This window comes from Oncorhynchus masou, chromosome 11 (assembly GCF_036934945.1).
Source record: "Oncorhynchus masou masou isolate Uvic2021 chromosome 11, UVic_Omas_1.1, whole genome shotgun sequence".
NCBI lineage: Eukaryota > Metazoa > Chordata > Actinopteri > Salmoniformes > Salmonidae > Oncorhynchus > Oncorhynchus masou.
The window spans coordinates 54,855,140-54,881,314 of record NC_088222.1 but is presented as its reverse complement, the minus strand read 5'-3'; the positions used below and the strand labels follow the sequence as shown (position 1 = coordinate 54,881,314).

At 41.9% G+C, this 26,175-nt stretch overlaps 1 protein-coding gene across 4 annotated transcripts in view; it reads left to right on the top strand.

Moving 5' to 3' along the window:
- Window positions 1-12,179, top strand: part of LOC135548855 (protein Aster-B-like) — a 22,591-nt gene extending 10,412 nt beyond the window's left edge. Inside the window, exons 5-17 of one of the 4 annotated variants that reach the window (XM_064978886.1) lie at window positions 277-357; window positions 544-659; window positions 775-922; window positions 1,118-1,307; window positions 1,600-1,743; window positions 2,110-2,234; window positions 2,682-2,824; window positions 3,165-3,268; window positions 3,898-4,104; window positions 4,460-4,550; window positions 5,960-6,067; window positions 6,631-6,751; window positions 7,066-12,179. In XM_064978886.1, the coding sequence (XP_064834958.1) occupies window positions 277-357; window positions 544-659; window positions 775-922; window positions 1,118-1,307; window positions 1,600-1,743; window positions 2,110-2,234; window positions 2,682-2,824; window positions 3,165-3,268; window positions 3,898-4,104; window positions 4,460-4,550; window positions 5,960-6,067; window positions 6,631-6,751; window positions 7,066-7,155 (1,668 nt within the window). In that variant the 3' untranslated portion in view covers window positions 7,156-12,179. Of the gene's footprint in view, window positions 1-276; window positions 358-543; window positions 660-774; window positions 923-1,117; window positions 1,308-1,596; window positions 1,744-2,109; window positions 2,235-2,681; window positions 2,825-3,164; window positions 3,269-3,897; window positions 4,105-4,456; window positions 4,551-5,959; window positions 6,068-6,630; window positions 6,752-7,065 lie in introns of all 4 variants that reach the window. The other 3 variants (XM_064978885.1, XM_064978884.1, XM_064978883.1) reach the window with 3 other exon arrangements.
- Window positions 12,180-26,175: the final 13,996 nt, after the last annotated feature.

Genomic DNA, 26,175 nt, shown 5'->3' with positions numbered 1-26,175 from the left:
GTGTGAATATTATGTAAATGAGATATTTCTGTAATTCATTTTCAATAAATGTGCAAAAATGTATATAAATATGTTTTCACTTTGTCATTATGGAGTATTGTATTTAATGGGTGGAAAAAACAACAACAATTTCATGGAATTAATGCTGTAACTGAACAGAATGTGAAACAAGTCCAGGGTTATGAATAGTAAATGAAGGCACTATAGGTACATAGAAAAGCCATGTGTATATCAGGTCGGTGATGTCATATCCTTTATTTTTCTTGCTTCCCACAGCACTTTTTCACCTCGTTCGGAGCGAGGGACCGGACATACATGATGATGTTCAGACTATGGCAGAATGCTCTGCTAGAAAAGGTAAGACTGTTACATTTATGATAGTTCACTTTTAATTCAACTAAAAGGCTGGGGGGCACTTGTGTGTATTGTTGCCAATTTAGTCCAAACTGACCCTTTTCCCATTCTTTCTCTTATCCCTCCTTCTCTCTCCTCTTTTCTCTCTATCTCTCCTTCTATCTCTCCATCTCTCTCTATCCCTCTCAGCCCTTGTGTCCCAAAGAGTTGTGGCATTTTGTCCATCAGTGTTATGGCAACGAGCTGGGTCTGACCAGCGACGACGAGGACTACGTGCCTCCAGACGATGACTTCAACACCATGGGGTGAGTTCTGACGTCATACACCCCCCCCCCCCCATCACCATGCATCGTAAAGGCTGGCATCGTTCCCCGAGCTGATAACCTTGACCTACAGCTGTTGCGCGTCCCTGTGGTGTAGGTACTGCGAGGAGCTGCCCGTGGAGGATAATGACACCAACTTCGCCAAGATGCCTGACGCCAAGGGAGACACCAGCCCCCTGTTGTCCCACAGAGCCTTTCCCAACAACGCCCTACCCTGTCCGAACACGATCGAATCACTCCTCCCCGTGAGTACCACTGGATTATACCAAATCATAGAGTGTTCCAGAGTCAGCGGCTCAGTCTGCTAGACCACCCCAGGCCACAGTAGTGGCATTTCAACCAAAGACAAATATTATACCTGACTGAGCTTCACAAAGTATGTACTGTAGGTAGTCGGACCTAGGGTTTCAGTTGAGCTCATGACCCCTCCTCCTCTATAGTTTAACTTGGCTGTCGTGGACGAGTTCCCCCTGTGTCTCCCCGATGGAGAACTCCTGACCCTCCAGTTGCCGGGGTTGGACAACCGGAGCAGTGGTCCCAGTAGCCCCGCCCCCTCGCGCTCGCTGGACTTCAACGACAACGAGGACCTCCCTACCGAGCTCAGCGACTCCTCCGAGACGCACGACGAAGGTTTGTGCCGCTTACACACCAGCTCTCTCATGCACACATTTCACTCACATACACTGTCACTGTTCATGTACAACACACACACCCATCTCTCACACACTTACTCTCCTTCCTCTTGCTGTCTGTGTGTCTGTGTGTGTGCGTGTGTGTGTGTGTGTGTGTGTGTGTGGGTGTGTGTGTGTGTGTGTGTGTGTGTGTGTGTGTGTGTGTGTGTGTGTGTGTGTGTGTGTGTGTGTGTGTGTGTGTGTGTGTGTGTGTGTGTGTGTGTGTGTGTGTGTGTGTGTGTGTGCAGCAGGGGAGGTACAGGCCTTCCATGAGGACCTGAATGGGAAGCAGTACATAAACGAGGTGTACGAGTTCAGCGTTGACAAGATGTACGACATCCTCTTCACCGAGTCCACCTTCATGAGGGACTTCCTGGAGGAGAGACGCTTTTCAGGTGACACCAACAGTACCCAGACCAGTTTTAGAGTCAGATTAAATGGATCCTAGATCAGCCCTCCTACTCTGAGACGCTTTGTGAATACTGGCCCTGTTCAGATACTGTAGAAAGGTCTCTTTCTTTCTCTCTTTCCTTCTCATTGTTCTCCTTCCTTCCTCTACTGATCTGACATGGCTGGACTGGTGAAAGCGATACGGTGGAAACCTCACTTCACTTATCCAATAACTCACAGATCAGTAATGGAAGGGAGGCAGGTAGGATGCATTTTGAAAGAATTGCACAAAACCCTCAGTGTGTGTCGGACTAAACTTCTGCCAAATCTAAAGGAGTTGATCTTTCTGTCCACCTTCACTATTGATCTAGACATAGTCTATCACCCCTGGAAGAAAGAGAAAGAGGAGACGGGCAACCAGACCAGAGAGATCATGTACACCATCTCCCTCACCAACCCCCTGGCCCCCAAGACAGCCACCGTGACTGAGACGCAGGTGAGTGGAGCCCCCCCCAGTGGCACTGCATGTCATAGCAGTTTTAAATGTTGTACACGGTTTGTTTTCATGCTGTGTTTGCACTGACATACTGTAACTACACTCACTGTAGTGCCACTGTTAAATGCAAACACAATGGTAACTCTTTAAAATATATATATATATATATATATATATATATATAATAATCTGTGTGCAATGCATTGTGAATGCTATTATGGTTATGTACTGTATGTGTTTTCATAGGCTGCATTAATGAACCACAGGTTATTATGAATGCTTATAGCTTAGTCTTATTATGCATTATGGGTTTAGCACTTATGCGCGGCACTGAAATGTATAGAAAAGTCACCACATTCATTTTTTCATTACAAATAGCTGAAAGCTGGAATAGGCCTTTTTTTTTGTCTGTTAACTCAACTGTGTCATATTATTGGTGTGGTCTAGACGCTGTACAAGGCCAGCCAGGAAAGCGAGTGCTACATCATAGATGCTGAGGTGATAGCACACGATGTCCCCTACCATGACTACTTCTACACCCTAAACCGCTACGTGCTCACCAGGGTGGCCAAGAAGAAGTGTCGGCTCAGGTCAGATAGATTTCCTGTTTTCTGTCTAGACGTGCTGTGTTCTGATTGGATACGTTCTGTTAGTATCTCCGCAGTTCACTCTGTGTTTAAAAACACGGTTGTCGCTACTGAACACCGTCTTGATAATGCGGTACTTGACTCCTTTCGGTGAAATGTATTCTAGCCTTTAGGAAAATAAGTTACATTTATTTAAGGTTGACCCCTACAGTGGGCCAAGGAGGTGTACTGGGAGTTTATTTATGTGTGTGGTGTCTGTGTGTGTGTATGTCAAATCAAGTAAAAATGTATATGCCTCTGTGTGTGTGCGCGCATGTGTTTGTGTGAGTGTTGTGACCTGCAGGGTATCCACAGAGCTGCGCTACAGGAAACAGCCATGGGGGCTGGTCAAGGGCTTCATCGAGAGGAACTTCTGGAGTGGCTTGGATGAGTACTTCAGACACTTAGGTCAGTTGTATCTAAAACATGACTACAACTACCAATGGTACAGTATGTAGCCTGGGAGTATTTCTGGAGCCTGGGATTTGTTCGGCTGATCCTCCATCCTGCCCTCTGTGCTCCCGTTTAGTTTCACTTCGCTTCATCAAAGGACCCGTGAAGCGAAACAGAATATAAGCTCAAGAGATCAGGATGGTTATACGAGGCTAAGGATTGGTATCTCTGAATTTTAAAACAACTGCATGTGTTTGTATTCTCACTTGAGACACTGGAATAGGTACTGTTTAGATACTGCTTGTCCAAGAGAAATTATTGAAGTAAATGTTTATTTAACTCAAAGAATGTGAGCACTGCTTAAACCTCTAGCTTGCATGCCAGTCTGTCATCTTAAGCTGACCATTTACAAGTTGTCTTGCCAAAACAACCCAAGGCAACAACTCACAACAAATGAGTTGTATATAGCGGAAACATACCGGCATCCTGGCTATTAAATCTCTGCGTGATTTAGAATGACACAGCCTCTGAATACCATACAGTACCATACCTATGGGCCGGGTCAAAAGTAGTGCCCTATTTAGGGAATAGGGTGCCATTTGAGACAGACGCTGTGTAACACAGCTTCCTTTAACCATTTCCAGAGCTGGAGCTGAGTAAGGTGGAGGTGGTCCTGGCCGAGCCCCACAGACAGTCCCCCAAGGCCAGGGCTCTACGGGCAGGGGCATTGAGGCGACGGAAACGGCCCCTGGTGCACCTGCGGCCCCCACACATGGACGAAGCCCTCAGCTCCGTCACCACGCCCGAGGACGAGGAGGTCACCCACCGCCACCGGATCAAACACGTGGCAGGTCAGAGGGGACTGACCATCTGACCGTTGATAGCTGTGTTTGACGCAGAGTATGGTGTACATTTTAGGACACCCTCAAGCCTTAAGCCGCTGTTATCAATTGCCAATAATATGGTTTCAATCAGACCTTGGTTCAAATACTATTCAAATTCTTTAGGTGCTTTTGATTGAGTTTTCCTTGCTCAATGGAACAACTATCAGAAAAATTCCCAGAATGTTTGCTGTAGCTTTTCCAAGCACAAACCGCTGTACAGTGTTCTAAAAAACAAACCTTTTGTTACCTGCAACTGACGGGAATATAATATTAGATAATGAATGGCTTTTTTGATCCAAAATGGCCGCCTCTCTTCCAGCAGGTTCCACTCAAACCAGATACATCCCGGACAATGTCCCAGGAGGCCTAGCGCTCTACAGTGTCTCCAAGCTACTCCTCATCATCAGCTTCGTGTGAGTGTCCTTCCATTGCCACCCTGGGAGCTGTCACCACTGCTGCTTGTTTAAAATACTCTTTCACCATGCTATTTCTGAGAGGTGGATGCATAGATATAGAATTACTAGAATGGACAAAGCCCCTAAGATGGCCTTTGTAGTCATTTTAATTCTATGGGTGGAGAAGTCTGACTCTCACCCTCATATAGATCCATTGAAGTAACCATGGATATCTCTGATCTCTACATTTCTCTCAGATGATGTTGAATGTTTTCTGTGTCATTAATGTGTCACAGTTGCCTGTTATGAGTTGTGACTCATTCGATTAAATCACACCTCTTGTTCTTGGTGTACCAATACACTTGGAAAGTGGAGTATGTCAAAAAAGTCAACATTACTGGAGACGCCGTTTTGAAGACATTGTCACGTCACAAAGAGTGGTGCAGTTGCCTATTAACTGGCACTGCTTCTAAACTCTTCCGCTAGATACCGTTACACTGTTTGAAAAAACCTGTCTCCAAAACTGACCGAGGTGTCTCCAGTTTGAAGATGTCCACATTGTGACGAGCATCCATGCGTTTCCACTTTCTGTGCGTATTAAAGCCAACCATTCATTGGTAATCTGATTTCCCCTCTCCTACTACTCTAAAGTAGAATGCAGTATGAGAGGGGACATACGAAACACTGTCTTCTTTCTTTCTTTTCTGGTGGTGTGTGTAATTGTCCTCTCTCTCTCTCTCTCTCTCTCTCTGTCTCTCTCTGTCTCTCTCTGTCTCTCTCTCTGTCTCTCTCTCTCTCTCTCTCTCTGTCTCTCTCTCTGTCTCTCTCTCTCTGTCTCTCTCTCTCTGTCTCTCTCTCTCTGTCTCTGTCTCTCTCTCTGTCTCTCTCTCTGTCTCTCTCTCTGTCTCTCTCTCTGTCTCTCTCTCTGTCTCTCTCTCTGTCTCTCTCTCTGTCTCTCTCTCTCTTCTCTCTCTCTCTCTTCCCTCTTCTCTCTCTCTTCCTCTTCTCTCTCTCTCTCCCCTCCACTCCCCTTCCCTCCACTCCCCTTCCCTCCCCTCCTCTTCCCTCCCTCCCCTCCCCTTCCCTTCCCTTCTTTTCTTTTCTTCTCTTCTCTCACTCTCTTTCCCTGTCTCCATTCATGCATCCTAGGATCTGTATAAGGTATTCAACTTTTTTTCATAACGCCATGTTAATTTTGATGATTAGATGTGTTTGATGGACTTATTTCACCCCATACATACACTGGACCAGAGAATTAACATCCTTCCTTTGCAGTAGATGTAGGCATTCACATTCCAGGCGAATCCTGATATCTCTCATCTAACATCGACTTATGTCAGTAGTTTTACGAAGTTTTTGTCTTTCTTCTCTCTCTCTCTCTCTATCTCTCTGTCTCTATCTATCTATCTATCTATCTATCTACACAGCCTAGTATTGTTGGTGTTTCTGAACATGATGCTTTTCTATAAGCTGTGGATGCTGGAGTACACCACACAGAGCCTGACCTCGTGGCATGGCCTACGACCACAAGAAAGGTACTTCACACAAATACAACACAACCCAATTCAATACCGGCACGGTGGAATTGTAAGGTAGACTTGTAGTATGGAACGGTTATTCAAGTGTTCCCTCCACAGTATTACAGCAATTGACAAGACATATTGCAGATTCAAAACGACATTGTGGACCACTGTGTTTTTAGACACTATAAATTACCAGAGACAGTCATAATACATATTATAACCCGGGTAGTTTGGGTGCTGATTGGCTGAAACAGCATTCCAGCCGCGTGTATATCATACAAAATATAGTACCACTGCTATGACTACTACGGTGCTTGTTTACTGTTATATGTATGTTGGTCACTTATAATATCAATAAATCCACTTCACCGTTTTATGGTATATGGCCAATGTACCACTGCATTCAGTTAAACAACTGACTAGGTATCCCCCTTTCCCTTTATTCAGGCACTTTGCTTCGCCCCTCGGACCTTATTGCTAAAACAATCATACATATCAGCCATAATACATTACATCCTCTAGATGGCAATATTTCACTGTGTGTGTGTGTGTGTGTGTGTGTTTCTCTCTCACAGTAAACTTCCACAGACGCAGCTGGAGTGGGCCCAGCTTCTGGAGTCGCAGCAGCGGTACCATGACGATGAGCTGCAGAAGTGGAAGGAGATCATCAAGTCGTCGGTGATGTTGCTGGACGAGGTGAGACAGCCAGTCAGAGCTGAGAACACTGATTCATAACTGACTAATTTGGTCAGAGAAAGAATGTTCATTCACAAACGTTAAAGAACATTCAAGAATGTGTCTGTGTGTCGTAGATTGTTGTTCAATCACACATGCAGTACTGTATTTAATGTTCTCCATCAATATTTGATTTGACCCTGACGTGAATTTAGGATTGAATCAACTTGTTCCACATGCTAAAAAACATTTAACAAATTCCACTTCATATTGACTTGAATGCAAGATCTGCAAAATGTTTTATTTCCTTTTCCTTTAAATATTTCCTTTCCTAGATGAAGGACTCACTACTAAACCTGCAGAAGGGCATGGGCTTAAGAGACTATAACTCTGAATCGGAGCAGAAGAGGAGTCGATATCACTGACAAACAGACAATCCTTAAGCCGCCAGCCAGGACATTATGTGCAATATCTAAGGAACCATTTATGGGAAAGTCTTGAGAAAAGGAAAACAAGAGAAATATGTTTTCTTGCACGGGGGAACAACGACAGGTCTCCCAGAACGACCGACTCCACTCCCACCGCCCAACGTCTGGCAGAAAGTTACCTCATCACCACCAGGACAGGATTGGGGCGGACTCCGTCTGCACCGTTGCATCATGGGAAAAGACAGAGGTGCCATGACCTACATTGGCCTAAACTCTGACTTTTTTTCACCTCGTTCTCTGAGAATGTTGTACTGTAAAGTGTTTTGTTTTGTTTGTTTTTTGGGGGACAAAGTACGGACAAAGCAAAGATAGAAGGGATGGGTCAGGGAAGCTTGCATTTCTGAGAAAAAAATAAAGTTTTCGATGGAGATGTGTATTGAAACGTCGGCATATTTGTCTCAGAAGAGCAAAAATAATACTGGGTCAGGGGTTCCTTGTGTTCCTCCATAGCCTTTTTAGGAACTCTGGGACAAAGTTTTGGTGCTGCAGTATCCCCTTTTTTTACAGACCTTTGGACTCTGGGACCAGGTTACGATCATAAACGGAACCACAATCAACGTGCAGTGTTTCAACACAACCCATCATTTATAGGATAGAACCTCCAGGAATCATAGTATATTATAAATGCATACATATATATATACATACGAATATGAATATATTATAATGACGTATGTCTTTCTTGTTTTGAATTGCAGTCAGGGCAAATTTTTACCAGGCTTCCATGGTGTATCAGGGCAGGTTTCCCTGAAAGCTTGTGCCATGGCGTTTGTGTTTCTATGTTTGTGTTTGTGTGTTCATGTTTTCTAAGGCATGCTCTCTACTGCGTGTAGAGTACCCCTACCCCTTTGATTTGTATTCGTGGACAGGGGAGCTAGCCATAGCTTTTAGCAGCAGTGAGAATGTATTGGTTAACTGGTTACGTTGCCAGCTTGTTAGTATACACGGATGAGAAAGCGGTCAGCTTTTGCAGAGGTACGCAGTAGGTGTTTCTCAATATGCATACTACCATGCTCCACTCTGTCATGCTCCGAGTGCATTCTTAGAAGACGTTCTCTTGAGTTCATTCATGTGAGGACGAGAGTGTGGAGAACGCATAAAACATTACATTTGAAGAAGCACATCCCCTATTGTATTCTCATGCTGCACTTCCCCATTCACGGAACTTTCTTCCAGCCAGGACAATGACAATAGAGATGAAACCAGATATACACAAAGCAAATTGTTTTACTTTATAACTATCAGCTAGCTACATGTGAATTGTAATTACCTAGCTCATCAGATAGTTTAACAGGCAAAAATGACCTAAAACTAATGTCATGCAAAGTAGACATTTAATTCTTCATGGTTAGCTAGCTAACAATTCTTTGTGACCATCTGGCTAGCTAACAGTAGTAGCTAGCCAGTTAGCCTTATTGACTTACTACGGGCTTGCGATCTACATATACTACAGTGGGTATTGTAGGAAGGTAAACATGCCAAAATTAACACAGCATGTATTTATTAAAGTATCCAGATAAAATATTGTAGTCAGGCAACATATGAGATGTCAGAATTTATTTTCTCTCACTTCAGCTTCAAAATATGTACAAACAGAGTACGTTTTCGAGAAGTGCTCTGTTTCGCATACTTTGATTTGGACTCACACTCCGACCCTCCTGTGCTTCAATTTGCGTGCTCGGAGCATGATAGTATGCATTTTGAGAAACACCCAGTATTTTCCAGTGATGCAGCGTTCTTCCGGGAACAGGGCTTTCTTGGCCCTAGCCAACCCCAAATGTTATATCAACGTTGTGCTTAGGTTTTATCCATACACGTCTTCAACCTTGTCCTTCAGGATGATTTGTTTTAGGTTATGGGTGCATCTATTCATTGTTGCCAAGATTTACGTGTCAAGTTTTATGCTAACGTATCATTTTTTTTAAATTTTGGGCAGTATTGTTATCATCTTTTATTTAGCTGCTTTGTGTTGTATCAATTCATTTGTGGCTGTCCTGTACTGTCTGGAATAGGATGTACTTGGGAGTGTACTGTATAGGCATTGGTATGGACCCTAAGTGATTTTACACATTCGATGGAGCTTGAATGCGTCTCTACCGGCACTTCAAAAATAATTTAGGTTGTTTTACCCAGTATTTGTTATCAGCACCAAATACTGTGTCAGACAGAGAGATCATAATGATCAGTGTTATGATCATGTGGATGTTAAACTATGTCGCTCTATGAACCTTCTTCACAGGGCACCTGGTTGATCAGCTTTTAACCACAGACTGACAGTATTTTAGGGAGGGTATTTCTCCGGAGAGGGACGTCATTTTACGAAGGGATACTGCAGCTGAACCCGAAAAACTTTGATCCCTACGAAATATTTGATGATTAAAACTGTGAACTTCCTCGTTGAAGAATATGCTTGAAGCTGGAAAAAAACAAGACTAACGGAAATTGTACAGTATTCAGAGGCAGATATGTAGGGATTTATTTATGTACAGTGTGTACGAGAAATGTGAAAGAAACGTTCAGTGGTCACCCACTGCAGAACTGGATTCAAATACAGTACCATTTGAAATCATTTCAAATATTTCAGCTGTGCTTGATTGAGTTTTCCTGGCTTTTATGGACCAATAGAAAAGTCCTAAAACTGCAGACCCCACCCATTTGACACTCTCGGCAGGCTAAAACAAACTCAAAGTATTTGAAAGATTTCGGATAGTATTTGAACTCGGGTCTGACCTACTGTACTCCTCTGTCTTCCCAAAGATGTCTGTTGTGGGCTATGTCCTGGCGCATTGGATGTGTCAAGTTGACACAGTCAACCATTCCCACATCGTTTGTGTTTGTTGATTTAAAATGCCCCAAATGTAAACATGTACAAGAATGGTATCAACTGTGGCTAAAACTACAATTTTAGTATCTCCCCATCTGTCTATGGAAGAAGCATAGCTATCAAAATACATTTTCATTTCGAATTGAATTTAGACAGCTAAACACTTCCATATTTGCTTGCCACCCATGTATGTTCAATTGGTTGGACTCTCAAGGTTTCCTGTGACGACTTTGGAAACAAACAAAGCCTGTGGCCGTTGATTCAGCCACTAACTGGTATGTTTGAGGGATTGGGATGAAGTCATACACAGTGCACGGTGTGCAGAAGTAACATTTAGGCCAAAATAATTATGTCTGAGTTTATCAACGTTACGCATTGGGATACAACGCTTTAGACATGGGTCATATTCACTACGAAGCAAATGGGCGACAACGGAGAAGGACGTACCTGAATTTGTCCAATAAGAAACACTAGTTTTCCTCTACAAAGCATTTTGCTATTGTGTGCGCTAATGACTATGACCCTGCACTCATTGGCTTTGCAGACAGTGGATCTGTACATTCCAAAAAGAGGAGGGTTTCATCTGAAAGAAGAAACAACAATATATGCAATGGATTGATACAGTGGGTAGCACTTCATACATTATGAATGTGAGTCATTTACAGCATTGCTGAATAATTTTCCCCACTCTCTTGCGCTATGACATGGTCAATGTTGCTGCAATGGCCATTTGACCGAGTTCAGGTCAAGTTGTTAAGCCTAATTTTAAGAGTGATAATTGAGACGAGATCTATTCGGGGCAGATGAAATGGTATTTCTGAGAAAAAGGGCCCATGATGAGATTACAATGATTTATACTGTACCTTACATTTTTCATCAGTCGACATGACAATCATTTCTGTTGACTTGGTGAGAGGAGTAGAAAGCAGGTCAACCAACGTGAGATGATGTGCAACCAAAAGGTGACCTTTGGAAAGGTGACCCTTGGAATAAGATGGAATACGCAGCAGGAGGAAACGAACGCAACTTGCCGCTCCACCACTCGTTATTGATTTAGTTGCCGAGGAGGGTCGCACAACTGCGTGCAGTACATATTGTGCTCTTCCATCGTGTGTGCAATGCTGTTGAGGTGGGAAAAAACAGCGTTTGTTGATTGCAGTAACTTTGTTGTTGTAATATCTCAAACGGACGTGGCTGTTTCACCATTAGGGATTCAAAGAAAACGCTCGATTAATCCGATGCAATACATATATTTAATACATTATCTAACATTTCGATAGTAAGCTGCCTTCATTTGAGTTTCTGGAAAACGTAGGGACCCTTTGATGACCTTTCTATAGAGAATGCATGCTAGGTTCCTGTCTCATTCGATTTAATTCATGATCTCAGATGTGTTCTATGCATAGGTGCTTTACATATGTAGGAATGCCTCAAATGGCCCTGAAAATAAAATTGTTTAAATTGTGTTTTTAATAGAATGGTCAGTAAGCATGTCTGAGTGTCTGAGAAAACAAACAAAATATGTTGCACCCAAAAAGTAGTGTTCTTAAAAACCTGAAACTGAAAGAGCTTTCTTTATTAATTTGAACGCTCACAAAGCTGCAGCTTGACCTGTTCATGTTTGCCAAATGATAGGAAATTATGAACAATATGCACAATATAGGTAGAAAATAGTGTCTTAAATTGAGCGTGAGACATAAATAGCGAGTTGAAAGGATGTATTTTAGAGCTTGTGTTTGTGGTTTAAGTTTCCATGACAATCCCACGAAGCCTGACCTCAAATGCTTTCAAACCCTTCACTTCAGTACACACACGAGCGCACGCACACACCTCAGACCGGTGCAAGTTTTCCATCTCAGAAACACTTGTTGTGGTATTGTATATCGTCTGTGTGTGTGTACAATTACCTGATATGTTTTTTTAAAGTGTTTTGATCTCCTATATATATATGACTGAAATATTTCTACAGATAATACTGTATGTATATGTTGTGTATAGCTCCGGTGTACACAGACTAGAGAAACCCATCCACGCTGGGCGTGGTCTTGGGGGGGGGGGGGACTTTGAATTGAAAAAACATTCTAAAAGCTTTATTGGTTTGTGGAGGAGTAGAGATGAAATAAAATAATGGGACGTATGACTCGTGTCTGTTTGACTTCACCCCGTTCAGCGGTCTGTTTGTGTGTCCTTACCAACAGGACAAAGGAACTGTGATACTATTTCAATATGGATCAAGTGTTTTTCTGTACCCCTTTGAGCAAATTTCACATGGCTTCCATTTGTGTTAGTGCTACATTTGGTCATTCATTCATTCATGCATTCATTCATGTAAAGTCAACATGTTCATTCATGTCTTTACTCTGATAATGATGCTGCCATGTTACCAGGATATTTCTAAATAAGACATACATTTTAGAGCCCAATTAAAAGGATCGAATAAAGGAGTGAATGCATTTAGAATTTCAGCTCTTCATCATTGTTCATTCATGTCCTTGCCTATGATTCCCCATGTTATCTGAGGATGTGTTCCAAATGGCACCCTAGTCCCTATATAGTGCATTACTTTTGTCCAGTGCCCTACACAAACATACATTCAGAGACCTCCACCGAGTGTACAAAACATTATGAACATCTGCTCTTTCCGTGGCATAGACTGACCAGGTGGATCCAGGTGAAATCTTTTATTGATGTCACTTGTTAAATCCACTTCAGTCAGTGTAGATGAAGGGGAGGAGACAGGTTGAAGAAGGATTTTTAAGCCTTGAGACATGGATTGTGTATGTGTGACATTCAGAGGGTGAATGGACAAGACAAAATATTTAAGTGCCTTTGAACTGGGTAGGGTAGTAGGTGCCAGGCACACCAGTTTGAGTGTGTCAAGAACTGCAATGTTGCAGGGTTTTTCATACTCAACAGTTTCCTGTGTGTATTGAGAATGGTCCGCCACCTAAGGGACATCCAGTCAACTTGACACAACTGTGGGAAGCATTGGAGTCAACATGGGCCAATATTAGGAACGTGTTCCTAATGTTTTGTACACTCAGTGTGCATTCCCTACATAGGGAATAGGGTGCCATTTGGGACGCACATAGCTGGGTCGTTCCACAAAATGAGTCACTTTTGCATCCCTTTGATATTTTAAGTAGAAATTGTACACCAACATTGCATTTTAAAAGCCTGTTATAGTAAAAGATGTGCTCTTTGATATAGACCACATGGAAAATTCTAGAATTCTAAAAAGAAACAATTTTGACATACCTCTTGTACTCTGTGACTTCTAGGAAGATTTTAACCCAAAAATGTCTCAAGTTTTTAACATCATTGTAATGCCCTAATTATTTTATTGCTTTGACAAATACTTTTCTGAAAATTATTGTTATTAGGGATTAATTTAAAAAACATAAAACGGTCCCTTATTTTAAGGTCAAACCTGTGAGCTGAACTCTTGTAATATGGTGAAACTATTCCTTAAAAATATAAAAAAATATAAAGAAACATTGAACATCTAATGGTGAAATCATAATGTAAAAGCAGATGAGATGGTTCTACACTCTTTGGGCATTTACTGGTGATTTGTGGTAGAAAACTGAGTGGGTCGAGCATAACCTGGTTACCCATAGATAGACAGGCTAAATTGTTTTGTGAAGCTGGCATTCCCAGTTGCACACAACACACTTCCATTCATGTCAGAAGGGGATTTATGGCTGATTTAAGGTTAAATCATTGTCAACTCTGTTACTTTATTTAGCACTTAGTAGGCACTTACTATAGTAATTATTTATTTAATCTCTGGAGATGGGAAACCTTGTTTTTTTATTCAGTTGAAAATGACAGAATGTTAAAATTAGGTTAATTCATACGTCTTTTGTTCACCAAGTTACACTACCCAAAAGGGGCTCATTTCGTGGAACAACCCATCTACTGTATCTCCCAGAAATGAGCAGGCTAGAGTTGTGGCCACTGCAGGCCGCACGTTCCATTATAGGCAAATGTTCCAGACACTTAAAGATGAGCGAAGAGGACAACCGTTGTTATGTACACCCAAGGTGTTAATTAGATAATATGTAGCACTAATGTGATTAAATTGTGTGAGTGATTGAGTGAGTGAGCGATCGTATGCATATGGCCACCAAATGGCATCTTCCCCTTGTTAGGCTATAACGTACCCAATCTACAGGCAGAAAGTAGGTATCCAGTAGGGTACTTATCAGTGAACTAATTGCAACCAACCAACCTTCTTTTGTTTCTAGTACAAATTATGTATAGAACCGGCTGTCTCCCTTGCTACTAGACAGTCATATAATGGCCTTATGTTGAATGCAATAAACGGCTCTCTATCCACCGGATGTGTACCAAACTTACCAAAAGTGGCAGTAATAAAGCCTCTTGAAAAAGCCAAACCTTGACCCAGAAAATATAAAAAACTATCGGCCTATATTGAATCTCCCATTCCCCTCAAAAAAAATTTGAAAAAGCTGTTACTGCCTTCCTGAAGACCAACAATGTATACGAAACGCTTCAGTCTGGTTTTAGACCCCATCATAGCACTGAGACTGCACTTGTGAAGGTGGTAAATGACCTTTTAATGGCGTCAGACCGAGGCTCAGCATTTATCCTCGTGCTCCTAGACCTTAGTGCTGCTTTTGATACCATCGATCACCACATTCTTTTGGAGAGATTGGAAACCCAAATTGGTCTACACAGACAGGTTCTGGCCTGGTTTAGATCTTATCTGTCGGAAAGATATCAGTTTGTCTCTGTGGATGGTTTGTCCTCTGACATTCAAATGTAAATTTCAGTGTTCCTCAAGGCTCCGTTTTAGGACCACTATTGTTGTCACTATATATTTTACCTCTTGATGTAATTCGGAAACATAATGTTAACTTTCACTGCTATGCGGACGACACACTGTACACTGTACATTTCGATGAAACATGGTGAAGCCCCAAAATTGTTCTCCATGGAAGCCTGGGTTTCTGACATAAGGAAGTGGATGGCGGCAAATGTTCTACTTTTAAACTTGGACAGAACAGAGATGCCTGTCCCAAGAAACAAAGAGATCTTCTGTTGAATCTGACAATTAATATTGATGGTTGTACAGTAGTCTCAAATTAAACTGTGAAGGAACTCGGCGTTACTCTGGACCCTGATCTCTCTTTTGACGAACATATCAAGACTGTTTCAAGGACAGCTTTTTTCCCTCTACATAACATTGCAAAAAAACAGAAACTTTCTGTCCAAAATGCTGCAGAAAAATTCATCCATCCTTTTGTCACTTCTAGGTTAGACTACTGCAATGCTCTACTTTCCGGATAAAGCAATATATAAAATTCAGTTAGTGCTAAACACGGCTGCTAGAATCTTGACTAGAACCAAAACATTTGATCATATTACTCAGTGCTAGCCTCCCTACACTGGCTTCCTGTCAAGGCAAGGGCTGATTTCAAGGTTTTACTGCTAACCTACAAAGCATTACATGGGCTTGCTTCTACCTGTCTTTCCGATTTGGTCCTGCTGTACATACCTACACGTACGCTACGGTCACAAGACGCAGGCCTCCTTACTGTCCCTAGAATTTCTAAGCAAACAGCTGGAGGCAGGGCTTTCTCCTATAGAGCTCCATTTTTATGGAATGGTCTGCCTATCTATGTGAGAGACGCAGACTCGGTTTCAACCTTTAAGTCTTTATTGAAGACACATCTCTTCAGTTGGTCCTATGATTGAGTGTAGTCTGGCCCAGGAGTGTGAAGGTGAACGGAAAGGCACTGGCGCAACAAACCGCCCTTGCTGTCTCTGCCTGGCCGGTTCCCCTTTCTCCACTGGGATTCTCTGCCTCTAACCCTATTACAGGGGCTGTGTCACTGGCTTACTGGTGCTCTTCCACGTCATCCCTAGGAGGGGTGCATCACTTGAGGGGTTGAGTCACTGACGTGATCTTCCTGTCCGGGTTGAAGTCCCCTCTTGGGTTGTGTCATGGGGGAGATCTTCGTGGTCAACACTCGGCCTTGTCTCAGGGTGGTACGTTGGTGGATAGAGACATCCCTCTAGTGGTGTGGGGGCTGTGCCTTCGCAAAGTGGGTGGGGTTATATCCTGCCTGTTTGGCCCTGTCCGGGGGTATTGTCGGACGGGGCCACAGTGTCTCCCGACCCCTCCTCTCTCAGCTTCCAGTATTTATGCTGCAATAGTTTGTGTCGGGGGGCTAGGGTCAGTCTGTTATATCTGGAGTATTTCTCCTGTCTTATCCAATGTCCTGTGTGAATTTAAGTATGCTTGCTCTAATTCTCTCTCTCTTTTTCTCTCTTTCTTTCTCTATTTCTCTCTTTCTTACTCTCTTTCTCTCTCTCTCTCTGAGGACCTGAGCCCTAGGACCATGCCGTAGGACTACCTGGCCTAATGACTCCTTGCTGTCCCCAGTCCACATGGTCGTGCTGCTGCTCCAGTTTCAACTGTTCTGCCTGCGGCTAAGGAACCCTGACCTGTTCACCGGACGTGCTACCTGTCCCAGACCTGCTGTTTTCAACTCTCTAGAGACAGCAGGAGCGGTAGAGATACTCTAAATGATTGGCTATAAAAAGCCAACTGACATTTACTCCTGAGGTGCTGACCTGTTGCACCCTTGAAAACCACTGTGATTATTATTATTTGACCCTGCTGGTCATCTATGAACATTTGAACATCTTGGCCATGTTCTCTTATAATCTCCACCTGGCACAATTTATTTATATAGCCCTTTGTACATCAGCTGATATCTCAAAGTGCTGTACAGAAACCCAGCCTAAAACCCCAAACAGCAAGCAATGCAGGTGTAGAAGCACGGTGGCTAGGAAAAACTCCCTAGAAAGGCCAAAACCTAGGAAGAAACCTAGAGAGGAACCAGGCTATGTGGGGTGGCCAGTCCTCTTCTGGCTGTGCCGGGTGGAGATTATAACTTGTATTGTTTTGGTGTAATTTGGTTGAAAAGGCTTGTTTACATTTACATGAGTGTTTAGTTAGCCAAGTTACTGACTGACTAGGCTCATTATTATTCATGTTTTTGTTGTTATTGCATTTCAGAAGGAGAAGGAGTAAGATCACTAGAAAGCAGAAAGCTGCCAGACAACCACAGGACCCTAGAGGTATTACAGTCAATGCTTATGAACTGGATATTGTATATGAATTGCCCATTTATATCAATGACACTAACAAAATGGTTGAATTGTTCAGCAACATGTTCAGTAAATGGTAACACGGCTTTGGTGATGACAGGTACATAATATTGTCATCTTCCCATCAGGCCTCTGCATGCTGTGACATGGGTCTGGATGGCGATACATCTACTTCCAGCTAACTGACTGTTACTTTACCTGACAGTTAAAGCGAGAGTCTCCTTATCTCTGTCTCGTAGCCATTTAACATGTTAACGTGTATTTTATGTAGTCACTCATTCATACAAACTGCCACAGTAACAATAACTGACTTATATTCACTTGTCTATTTGTCCTATTCTTCAGGCTAGTGTGGTATATATATTTTAGTTGGCACAGCTGTGTGATGCCTTATATACTTATATTCAATACAAATTGATGTCTGCATGTTGTTTGATGTTTAAGTTACAATACTACTTAGTGAAAATGTGAAAAACAGGCTATTTTGTAACAACTTAAAAAAAAAAAACATGAGTAGTTATTACAAAACTTTGTGTTTGGTGATTATCCTCCAAATTTGGCCTTTGAAAAGCCTTGATACTCTAGTTGCATCCTTCCTCAGGGAACTGTCTGCTGATAGCTGACAACAGGGTGGCAGTTTTTTCATGTGCAGCTCTAGAGTTCCATGGCCCAGCAGACTCACCTGGGGATAGGGGGATGGACACGTGTTAGGTTGTCTGGGTGACTTGTCTGGAGGAGATAGCATGAGTTTTGGAGTCAGTACATTAAATCCAATCCAACCAGTGGCCCTGGATAATATGCTGTGTGTCATCACACAGACAGACAGCCATAGTGAAGGAGGTTTATGTAACAGTGTTGCTTCCGTCCCCCTCCTCACACCAACCTGGGCTTGAATTAGGGATGCGTAAAATATACAGTACCTCAATGGCATTCAAAGAGAGGAGTGTGTTGGGGGAGAGGCTTGAGTTGTGCTGTCCATCAGAAAAGTTGCAAAGACTATCCTTCAACCAATTAAAAACGTAAAACAGTGTATTTCCTGACCAAACAGCTGTGTTGGACATGTGTTTCATGCATTTTGGTTTATAAACAGCCTTACTCTGTGGTTGAATTTGAATCTTCCCATTGGCCCATGGCCTCCTGCCAAACCCTCTAATGAGTCTCTTTGACAGGTTACTCCAGGGGTAGACAGGTTTATGATGTATAGGGCTTCTCCACTCCTCTTATGAGTGGAGAATTATATATATTTAAAAAATATGCATGACATTTATGACATTGAGTGCTCCATGTTCCTGCTGGTAGCAGGCCTTAACCTGGATGCATGGAAATGTCTTGCAGGACTCCTGCTGGTAGCAGGCCTTAACCTGGATGCATGGAAATGTCTTGCAGGACTCCTGCTGGTAGCAGGCCTTAACCTGGATGCATGGAAATGTCTTGCAGGACTCCTGCTGGTAGCAGGCCTTAACCTGGATGCATGGAAATGTCTTGCAGGACTCCTGCTGGTAGCAGGCCTTAACCTGGATGCATGGAAATGTCTTGCAGGACTCCTGCTGGTAGCAGGCCTTAACCTGGATGCATGGAAATGTCTTGCAGGACTCCTGCTGGTAGCAGGCCTTAACCTGGATGCATGGAAATGTCTTGCAGGACTCCTGCTGGTAGCAGGCCTTAACCTGGATGCATGGAAATGTCTTGCAGGACTCCTGCTGGTAGCAGGCCTTAACCTGGATGCATGGAAATGTCTTGCAGGACTCCTGCTGGTAGCAGGCCTTAACCTGGATGCATGGAAATGTCTTGCAGGACTCCTGCTGGTAGCAGGCCTTAACCTGGATGCATGGAAATGTCTTGCAGGACTCCTGCTGGTAGCAGGCCTTAACCTGGATGCATGGAAATGTCTTGCAGGACTCCTGCTGGTAGCAGGCCTTAACCTGGATGCATGGAAATGTCTTGCAGGACTCCTGCATTGGAGTACGGTTGTATATACAGTGCATTGCGAAAGTATTCGGCCCCCTTGAACTTTGCGACCTTTTGCCACATTTCAGGCTTCAAACATAAAGATATAAAACTGTATTTTTTTGTGAAGAATCAACAACAAGTGGGACACAATCATGAAGTGGAACGACATTTATTGGATATTTCAAACTTTTTTAACAAATCAAAAACTGAAAAATTGGGCGTGCAAAATTATTCAGCCCCTTTACTTTCAGTGCAGCAAACTCTCTCCAGAAGTTCAGTGAGGATCTCTGAATGATCCAATTTTGACCTAAATGACTAATGATGATAAATACAATCCACCTGTGTGTAATCAAGTCTCCGTATAAATGCACCTGCACTGTGATAGTCTCAGAGGTCCGTTAAAAGCGCATAGAGCGTCATGAAGAACAGGGAACACACCAGGCAGGTCCGAGATACTGTTGTGAAGAAGTTTAAAGCCGGATTTGGATACAAAAAGATTTCCCAAGCTTTAAACATCCCAAGGAGCACTGTGCAAGCGATAATATTGAAATGGAAGGAGTATCAGACCACTGCAAATCTACCAAGACCTGGCCGTCCCTCTAAACTTTCAGCTCATACAAGGAGAAGACTGATCAGAGATGCAGCCAAGAGGCCCATGATCACTCTGGATGAACTGCAGAGATCTACAGCTGAGGTGGGAGACTCTGTCCATAGGACAACAATCAGTTGTATATTGCACAAATCTGGCCTTTATGGAAGAGTGGCAAGAAGAATGCCATTTCTTAAAGATATCCATAAAAAGTGTTGTTTAAAGTTTGCCACACGCCACCTGGGAGACACACCAAACATGTGGAAGAAGGTGCTCTGGTCAGATGAAACCAAAATTGAACTTTTTGGCAACAATGCAAAACGTTATGTTTGGCGTAAAAGCAACACAGCTCATCACCCTGAACACAACATACCCACTGTCAAACATGGTGGTGGCAGCATCATGGTTTGGGCCTGCTTTTCTTCAGCAGGGACAGGGAAGATGGTTAAAATTGATGGGAAGATGGATGGAGCCAAATACAGGACCATTCTGGAAGAAAAGCTGATGGAGTCTGCAAAAGACCTGAGACTGGGACGGAGATTTGTCTTCCAACAAGACAATAATCCAAAACATAAAGCAAAATCTACAATAGAATGGTTCAAAAATAAACATATCCAGGTGTTAGAATGGCCAAGTCAAAGTCCAGACCTGAATCCAATCGAGAATCTGTGGAAAGAACTGAAAACTGCTGTTCACAAATGCTCTCCATCCAACCTCACTGAGCTCGAGCTGTTTCGCAAGGAGGAATGGGAAAGAATTTCAGTCTCTCGATGTGCAAAACTGATAGAGACATACCCCAAGCGACTTACAGCTGTAATCGCAGCAAAAGGTGGCGCTACAAAGTATTAACTTAAGGGGGCTGAATAATTTTGCACGCCCAATTTTTTGTTAAAAAAGTTTGAAATATCCAATAAATGTCGTTCCACTTCATGATTGTGTCCCACTTGTTGTTGATTCTTCACAAAAAATACAGTTTTATATCTTTATGTTTGAAGCCTGAAATGTGGCAAAAGGTCGCAAAGTTCAAGGGGGCCGAATACTTTCGCAAGGCACTCTATCTCCACCAGGCTCCTGGAAATAACAAACCTGCATAGAGTAACAAAATAAAATGGTACTTGCATTTAGTCAATTGAAGTCATGGCAGCCATATATGTTTTACACAGCAGTGTACAGGTTTTTGTTCCAGCACTTCACTAAAACCTCATTCAACTAACTGTGGTCTAACTTGAACCAAAACTTCAAATTAAAATCAAATCAAATTTTGTCACAAATACGTGTTTGGCCGATGTTATTGCGGATGTAGCGAAATGCTTGTGTTTCTAGCTCCAACAGCGCAGTAATATCTAACCAGTAATATCTAACAATTTCACAACAATACACAACAAACAACAATACAACACAAACAAATCCAAAGTAAAGGAATGGAATGGATTTAAGAATATATAAATATTTGGGCGAGCAATGTCAGAGCGTCATCGACTAAGATACAGTAGAATAGGATAGAATACACTATCTGCTGTACATATGAGATGAGTCATGCAAAAAACATAAACATTATATAAGTGACTAGTGTTCCATTATTAAAGTGGCCAGTGAATTCAAGTCTAAGTATGTTGGGCCTCTAATGTGCTAGTGATGGCTATTTAACAGTCTGATGGCCTTGAGGTTGAAGCTGTTTTTAAGTCTCTCGGTCCCAGCTTTGATGCACCTGTACTGATGTTGGCTTCTTGATGATAGCAGGGTGAACAGGCAGTGGCTCGGCTGGTTGTTATCCTTGATGATCTTTTTGGCCTTTCTGTGAAAATTGGGTGATGTAGGGTTCCTGCAGGGTAGGTAGTTTGCCCCTGGTGATGCATTGGGCAGACCGAACTATACCCTCTGGAGAGCCCTGCGGTTGCGGGCGGTGTAAATGCCGTACCAGGTGGTGATATAGCCCGACAGGATGCTCTCAATTGTGTATCTGTGAAATTTTGTCAAGGTTTTAGGTTCCAAGCCAAATTTCTTTAGCCTCCTAAGGTGTTGAGCCTTCTTCACCACACTGTCCCAGATGCACAGGGTGGGGTTGAGACCCAGGGCCTCAAGATTAACTTCTTGAAACTCCCCATTCCGGATCCGGGTTTGTGACTAAAGCCTCAGGCTCATTAGCATAACGCAACGTTAACGATTTCTGAAAATCGCAAATAAAATGAAAATAATGCATCTGCTCTCAAGCTTAGCCTTTTCTTAACAACACTGTCATCTCAGATTTTCAAAATATGCTTTTGAACCATAGAAATTGACTAATTTGTGTAAGAGTATGCAAAGCTAGCATAGCATTTTGAGTAGCATTTAGCACGCAACATTTTCACAAAAACCAGATAACCAAATAAATAAAATCATTTACCTTTGAAGAGCTTCTGATGTTTTCAATGAGGAAATGACTCTCAGTTACATACCAAATGCGCAGTTTTTCCTGAAAGCGTCTGTGTGTAGGAGAAATCGTTCCGTTTTCTACATTGCGTCTGGCTACCGAAACGAACCGAAAATTCAGTCACCTACAACGTAAAACTTTTCCGGATTAACTACATAATATCGACCGAAACATGGCAAACGTTGTTTGGAATCAATCCTCAAGGTGTTTTTTCACATATCTCTTCATTGATATGCAGTTCGTGGAAGCTTGCTTTCCTCTCTGTATCCCATGGAAAAATACTGGCAGGTGACTTTTGCGCACCAATTTCGGCGCAGGACACCGGGCGGACACCTGGTAAATGTGGTCTCTTATGGTCAATCTTCCAATGATCTGCCTACAAATACGTCACAATGCTGCAGACACCTTGGGGAAACGACAGAAAGGGCAGGCTCATTCCTCTCGCATTCACAGCCATATAAGGAGACAATGGAAAACAGAGCCTCAAAAATCCTGCTCATTTCCTGGATGCCATCTCATCTTGGTTTTGCCTGAAGCTCACGTTCTAGGGCACGCACAGAGAATATCTTGGTAGTTTTGGACACGTCAGTGTTTTCTTTCGAAAGCTATCAATTTTATGCATAGTCGAGCATCTTTTTGTGACAAAATATCTTGTTTAAAACGGGAACGTTTTTCATCCAAAAATGAAATAGCGCCCCCATAGATGTAAGAGGTTAATGATGAGCTTGGAGGGTACTATGGCGTTGAATGCTGAGCTATAGTCAATTAACAGCATCTAACATTGTTATTCCTTTTGTCCAGATGGGTTAGGGCAGTGCGATGGTGATTGCATCGTCTCTAGATCTATTGGGGTGGTAGCAAATTGAAGTGGGTCTAGGGTGTCAGGTAAGGTAGAGGTGATACAGTGCCTTGGAAAAGTATTCATCCCCCTTGGCGCTTTTCTTATTTTGTTGCATTACAACCTGTAATTTAACAGGATTTGTATTTTTATTTCATGTAATGGACATACACAAAATAGTCCAAATTGGTGAAACGATAAAAAAAAATGCAAAAACTTGTTAATTTTTTTTTTTTAATGAAAACAGAAAAGTGGTGCATGCATATATATTCACCTACTATGCTATAAAGCCCCTAAATAAGGTCTGCTGCAACCAATTACCTTCAGAAGTCACAGAATTAGTTAATTGCACACAAGTGTACTTTATTTAAGTGTCACATGATCTGTTACATGATCTCAGTATATATACACCTGTTCTGAAAGGCCCCAGAGTCTGCAACACCACCAAGCAAGGGGCACCACAAGCAAGCGACACCATGAAGACCAAGGAGCTCTCCAACAGGTCAGGGACAAATTTGTGGAGAAGTACAGATCAGCATTTGGTTATATAAAAATATCTGAATCTTTGAACATCCCAAGGAGCACCATTAAATCCATTATTAAAAAATAGAAAGAATATGGCACCACAACAAACCTGCCAAGAGAGGGCTGCCCACCAAAACTCACGTACCAGACAAGGAGGGCATTAATCAAAGAGACCAAAGAGAACCCTGAAGAAGCTGCAAAGCTCCACAGCGGAGATCTGTCTATAGGACCACTTTAAGCCGTACACTCCACAGAGCTGGGCTTTACGGAAGAGTGACCAGAAAAAAACATTGATTAAAGAAAAAAATAAGCAAACACATTTGGTGTTTGCCAAAATGCATGTGGGAGACTCCCCAAACATATGGAAGTAGGTACTCTGGTCAAAAGAGACTAAAATTTAGCTTTTTGGCCATCAAGGAAAACTCTATGTCTGGCGCAAACCCAACACCTCTCATCTCCTCGAGAATATCTTTTTATTTTTCATTGGCAGGGACTGGGAAACTGGTCAGAATTGAAGGAATGATGGATGGCGGTGAACCTGTTTGAGTTTCTGCCTATAGGAAGGGAGGAACAAAATGGGGTCATGAGCAGATTTTCCAAAGGGAGAGTGGGGGAGGGCACAAACACAAAACAGAAAACAACTACCCACAACCACAGGTGGGAACAGGCTACCTAAGTATGGTTCTCAATCAGAGACAACGATGGACAGCTGCCTCTGATTGGGAACCATACCAGGCCAAACACAGAAATACAAAACATAGAACAAAACAGAATGCCCACCCCAACTCAGGCCCTGACCAAACCAAAGTATTGACATAAAAAAAGGAACTAAGGTCAGGACGTGACAGTAACATCTTTACTTTGTATAAATAACTTTTCTTCTCCCCTTCAAGTTACTTCCAGAGATTTGCAAATCACTTTCTACAAACTTACAAAACTTTCTACAGGTTTATGAATCTCTTGGTAATGCGACAACAGTGACAGAACTCTGAGCGTGCACAGAAAAAAATCTGCACGTGTATTTTTGATTCACAGAGGAGTATAATACATAGTCGTAAATGTTTTAGTAATAATTCTGAAATGTGCTTGCATATCTTATTGAATATATTAAAATGTCTAGTTACACGTTTGGGACCATAGTTAAATATTTCACACATCATGGTACAAGATTACGAAATTAAATTACAAATTTCCAAATTGTCCTTACAACCACTAATCTCAATGTGTGACCACGAAATTCAAAAATCAAATTTACGTGGTTCTGTCATCCTTATTATCCCATAATCATGTAGGCTATACCCGCACTGTATCTGCGAGTTTGAGCTGTTGGCTATGTACCAAGGCCAGAGTGGACATATTTGCTATATATAACGCAACATTTTTAGTCCCAAACCATCAGTAGAGCTGAAAATGCGATGTAAACCCTTTTAACTAGTATTTGTTATTTGGTACAAGGGAAATTAACTGCAACCGTTATTTGTATGTGCACGCACAGCCATTTATCTGCAACAAGTAATTTGATGAAAACACGCCACTGGTTACAAACTGGTTGAATCAACGTTGTCTCAACGTAATTTGTCATCCTTGTGGAAAAAAAGATTGGATTTGAAAAAAGTCATCAACATAAACTGTTGTTTTGAGGGTGAAAGTTCAACCACAGGATTATGTCATCATGGTAACCAATTTTTACATAAACAAACCTTGTATAAAATATGTTGAATTTGTATGTTTGAAACAACATGAGATTTTCAATGTTATATCCACTATCAGAAAAAGAAGAAGTTTGTGCAGCATCTCATACTGGAGAGTTATTGATCTACAGCTATCCCTTTGGTCTCCCATCCAGGATTTTAGCCAAGCCAACCACTTAGCTTGGATATTTGTCATTGAATACTACACATGTGCTATCCTGAGAATAATTATTGAGCGATCTCTACTGAAAAACGAAATATATTCACTATTGCTATTGAAGTCATTGCAATGGGTAGGTTTAACAGAGCAAATTCAACGTGTCATACAATACATCATTAACAATACTATTTAGGCCAATACAACATTTGAAAAATCATCAACAGCTGTTGGTTAAATTCAACCCAGGGTTTGGCTAAACCTTTGGTTGACTTCAAATGTAATCTACAACTTAATAATCAATACGTTGGATTCACATCTCCTTCTCAACCAAAGATCTATGTTAAAGAATAGGACTAGATCAAATCAAACTTTATTTAAAGTCCATTTAAAGTCTGATTTGATTTCGTCCTATTCTTTAACAATATTATATTTTATATTTGTTTGAGATGAAGACATGAATCAAACATATCAATTATTAATTTGTAGACAAACTGGATATTCAATTGTGTTTGGTTGTAAATGCAACCAAATATCAACACTTGAAGGAGATGTATCTTCTGATTGGATAGTTCCATCTGTGCCACTGACTGAGTCTGGCTTTAATTCCAGTTTGTCTACAAATTAATAATTGACCTGTTGGATTCATGTGTCATTAATCTAGGTTAAAAAATAGAACAAAATCAAAACAAACTTTAAATGCACTTTAAATCAAGTTTGATCTGATTTTAGTACGTCACTAAAGTGACATGGACACATTTTGATTTGACTGTATTTGTCTTCTAATGTAATCACATGTATGTATGCATGTATGTTCAAGATAGCAT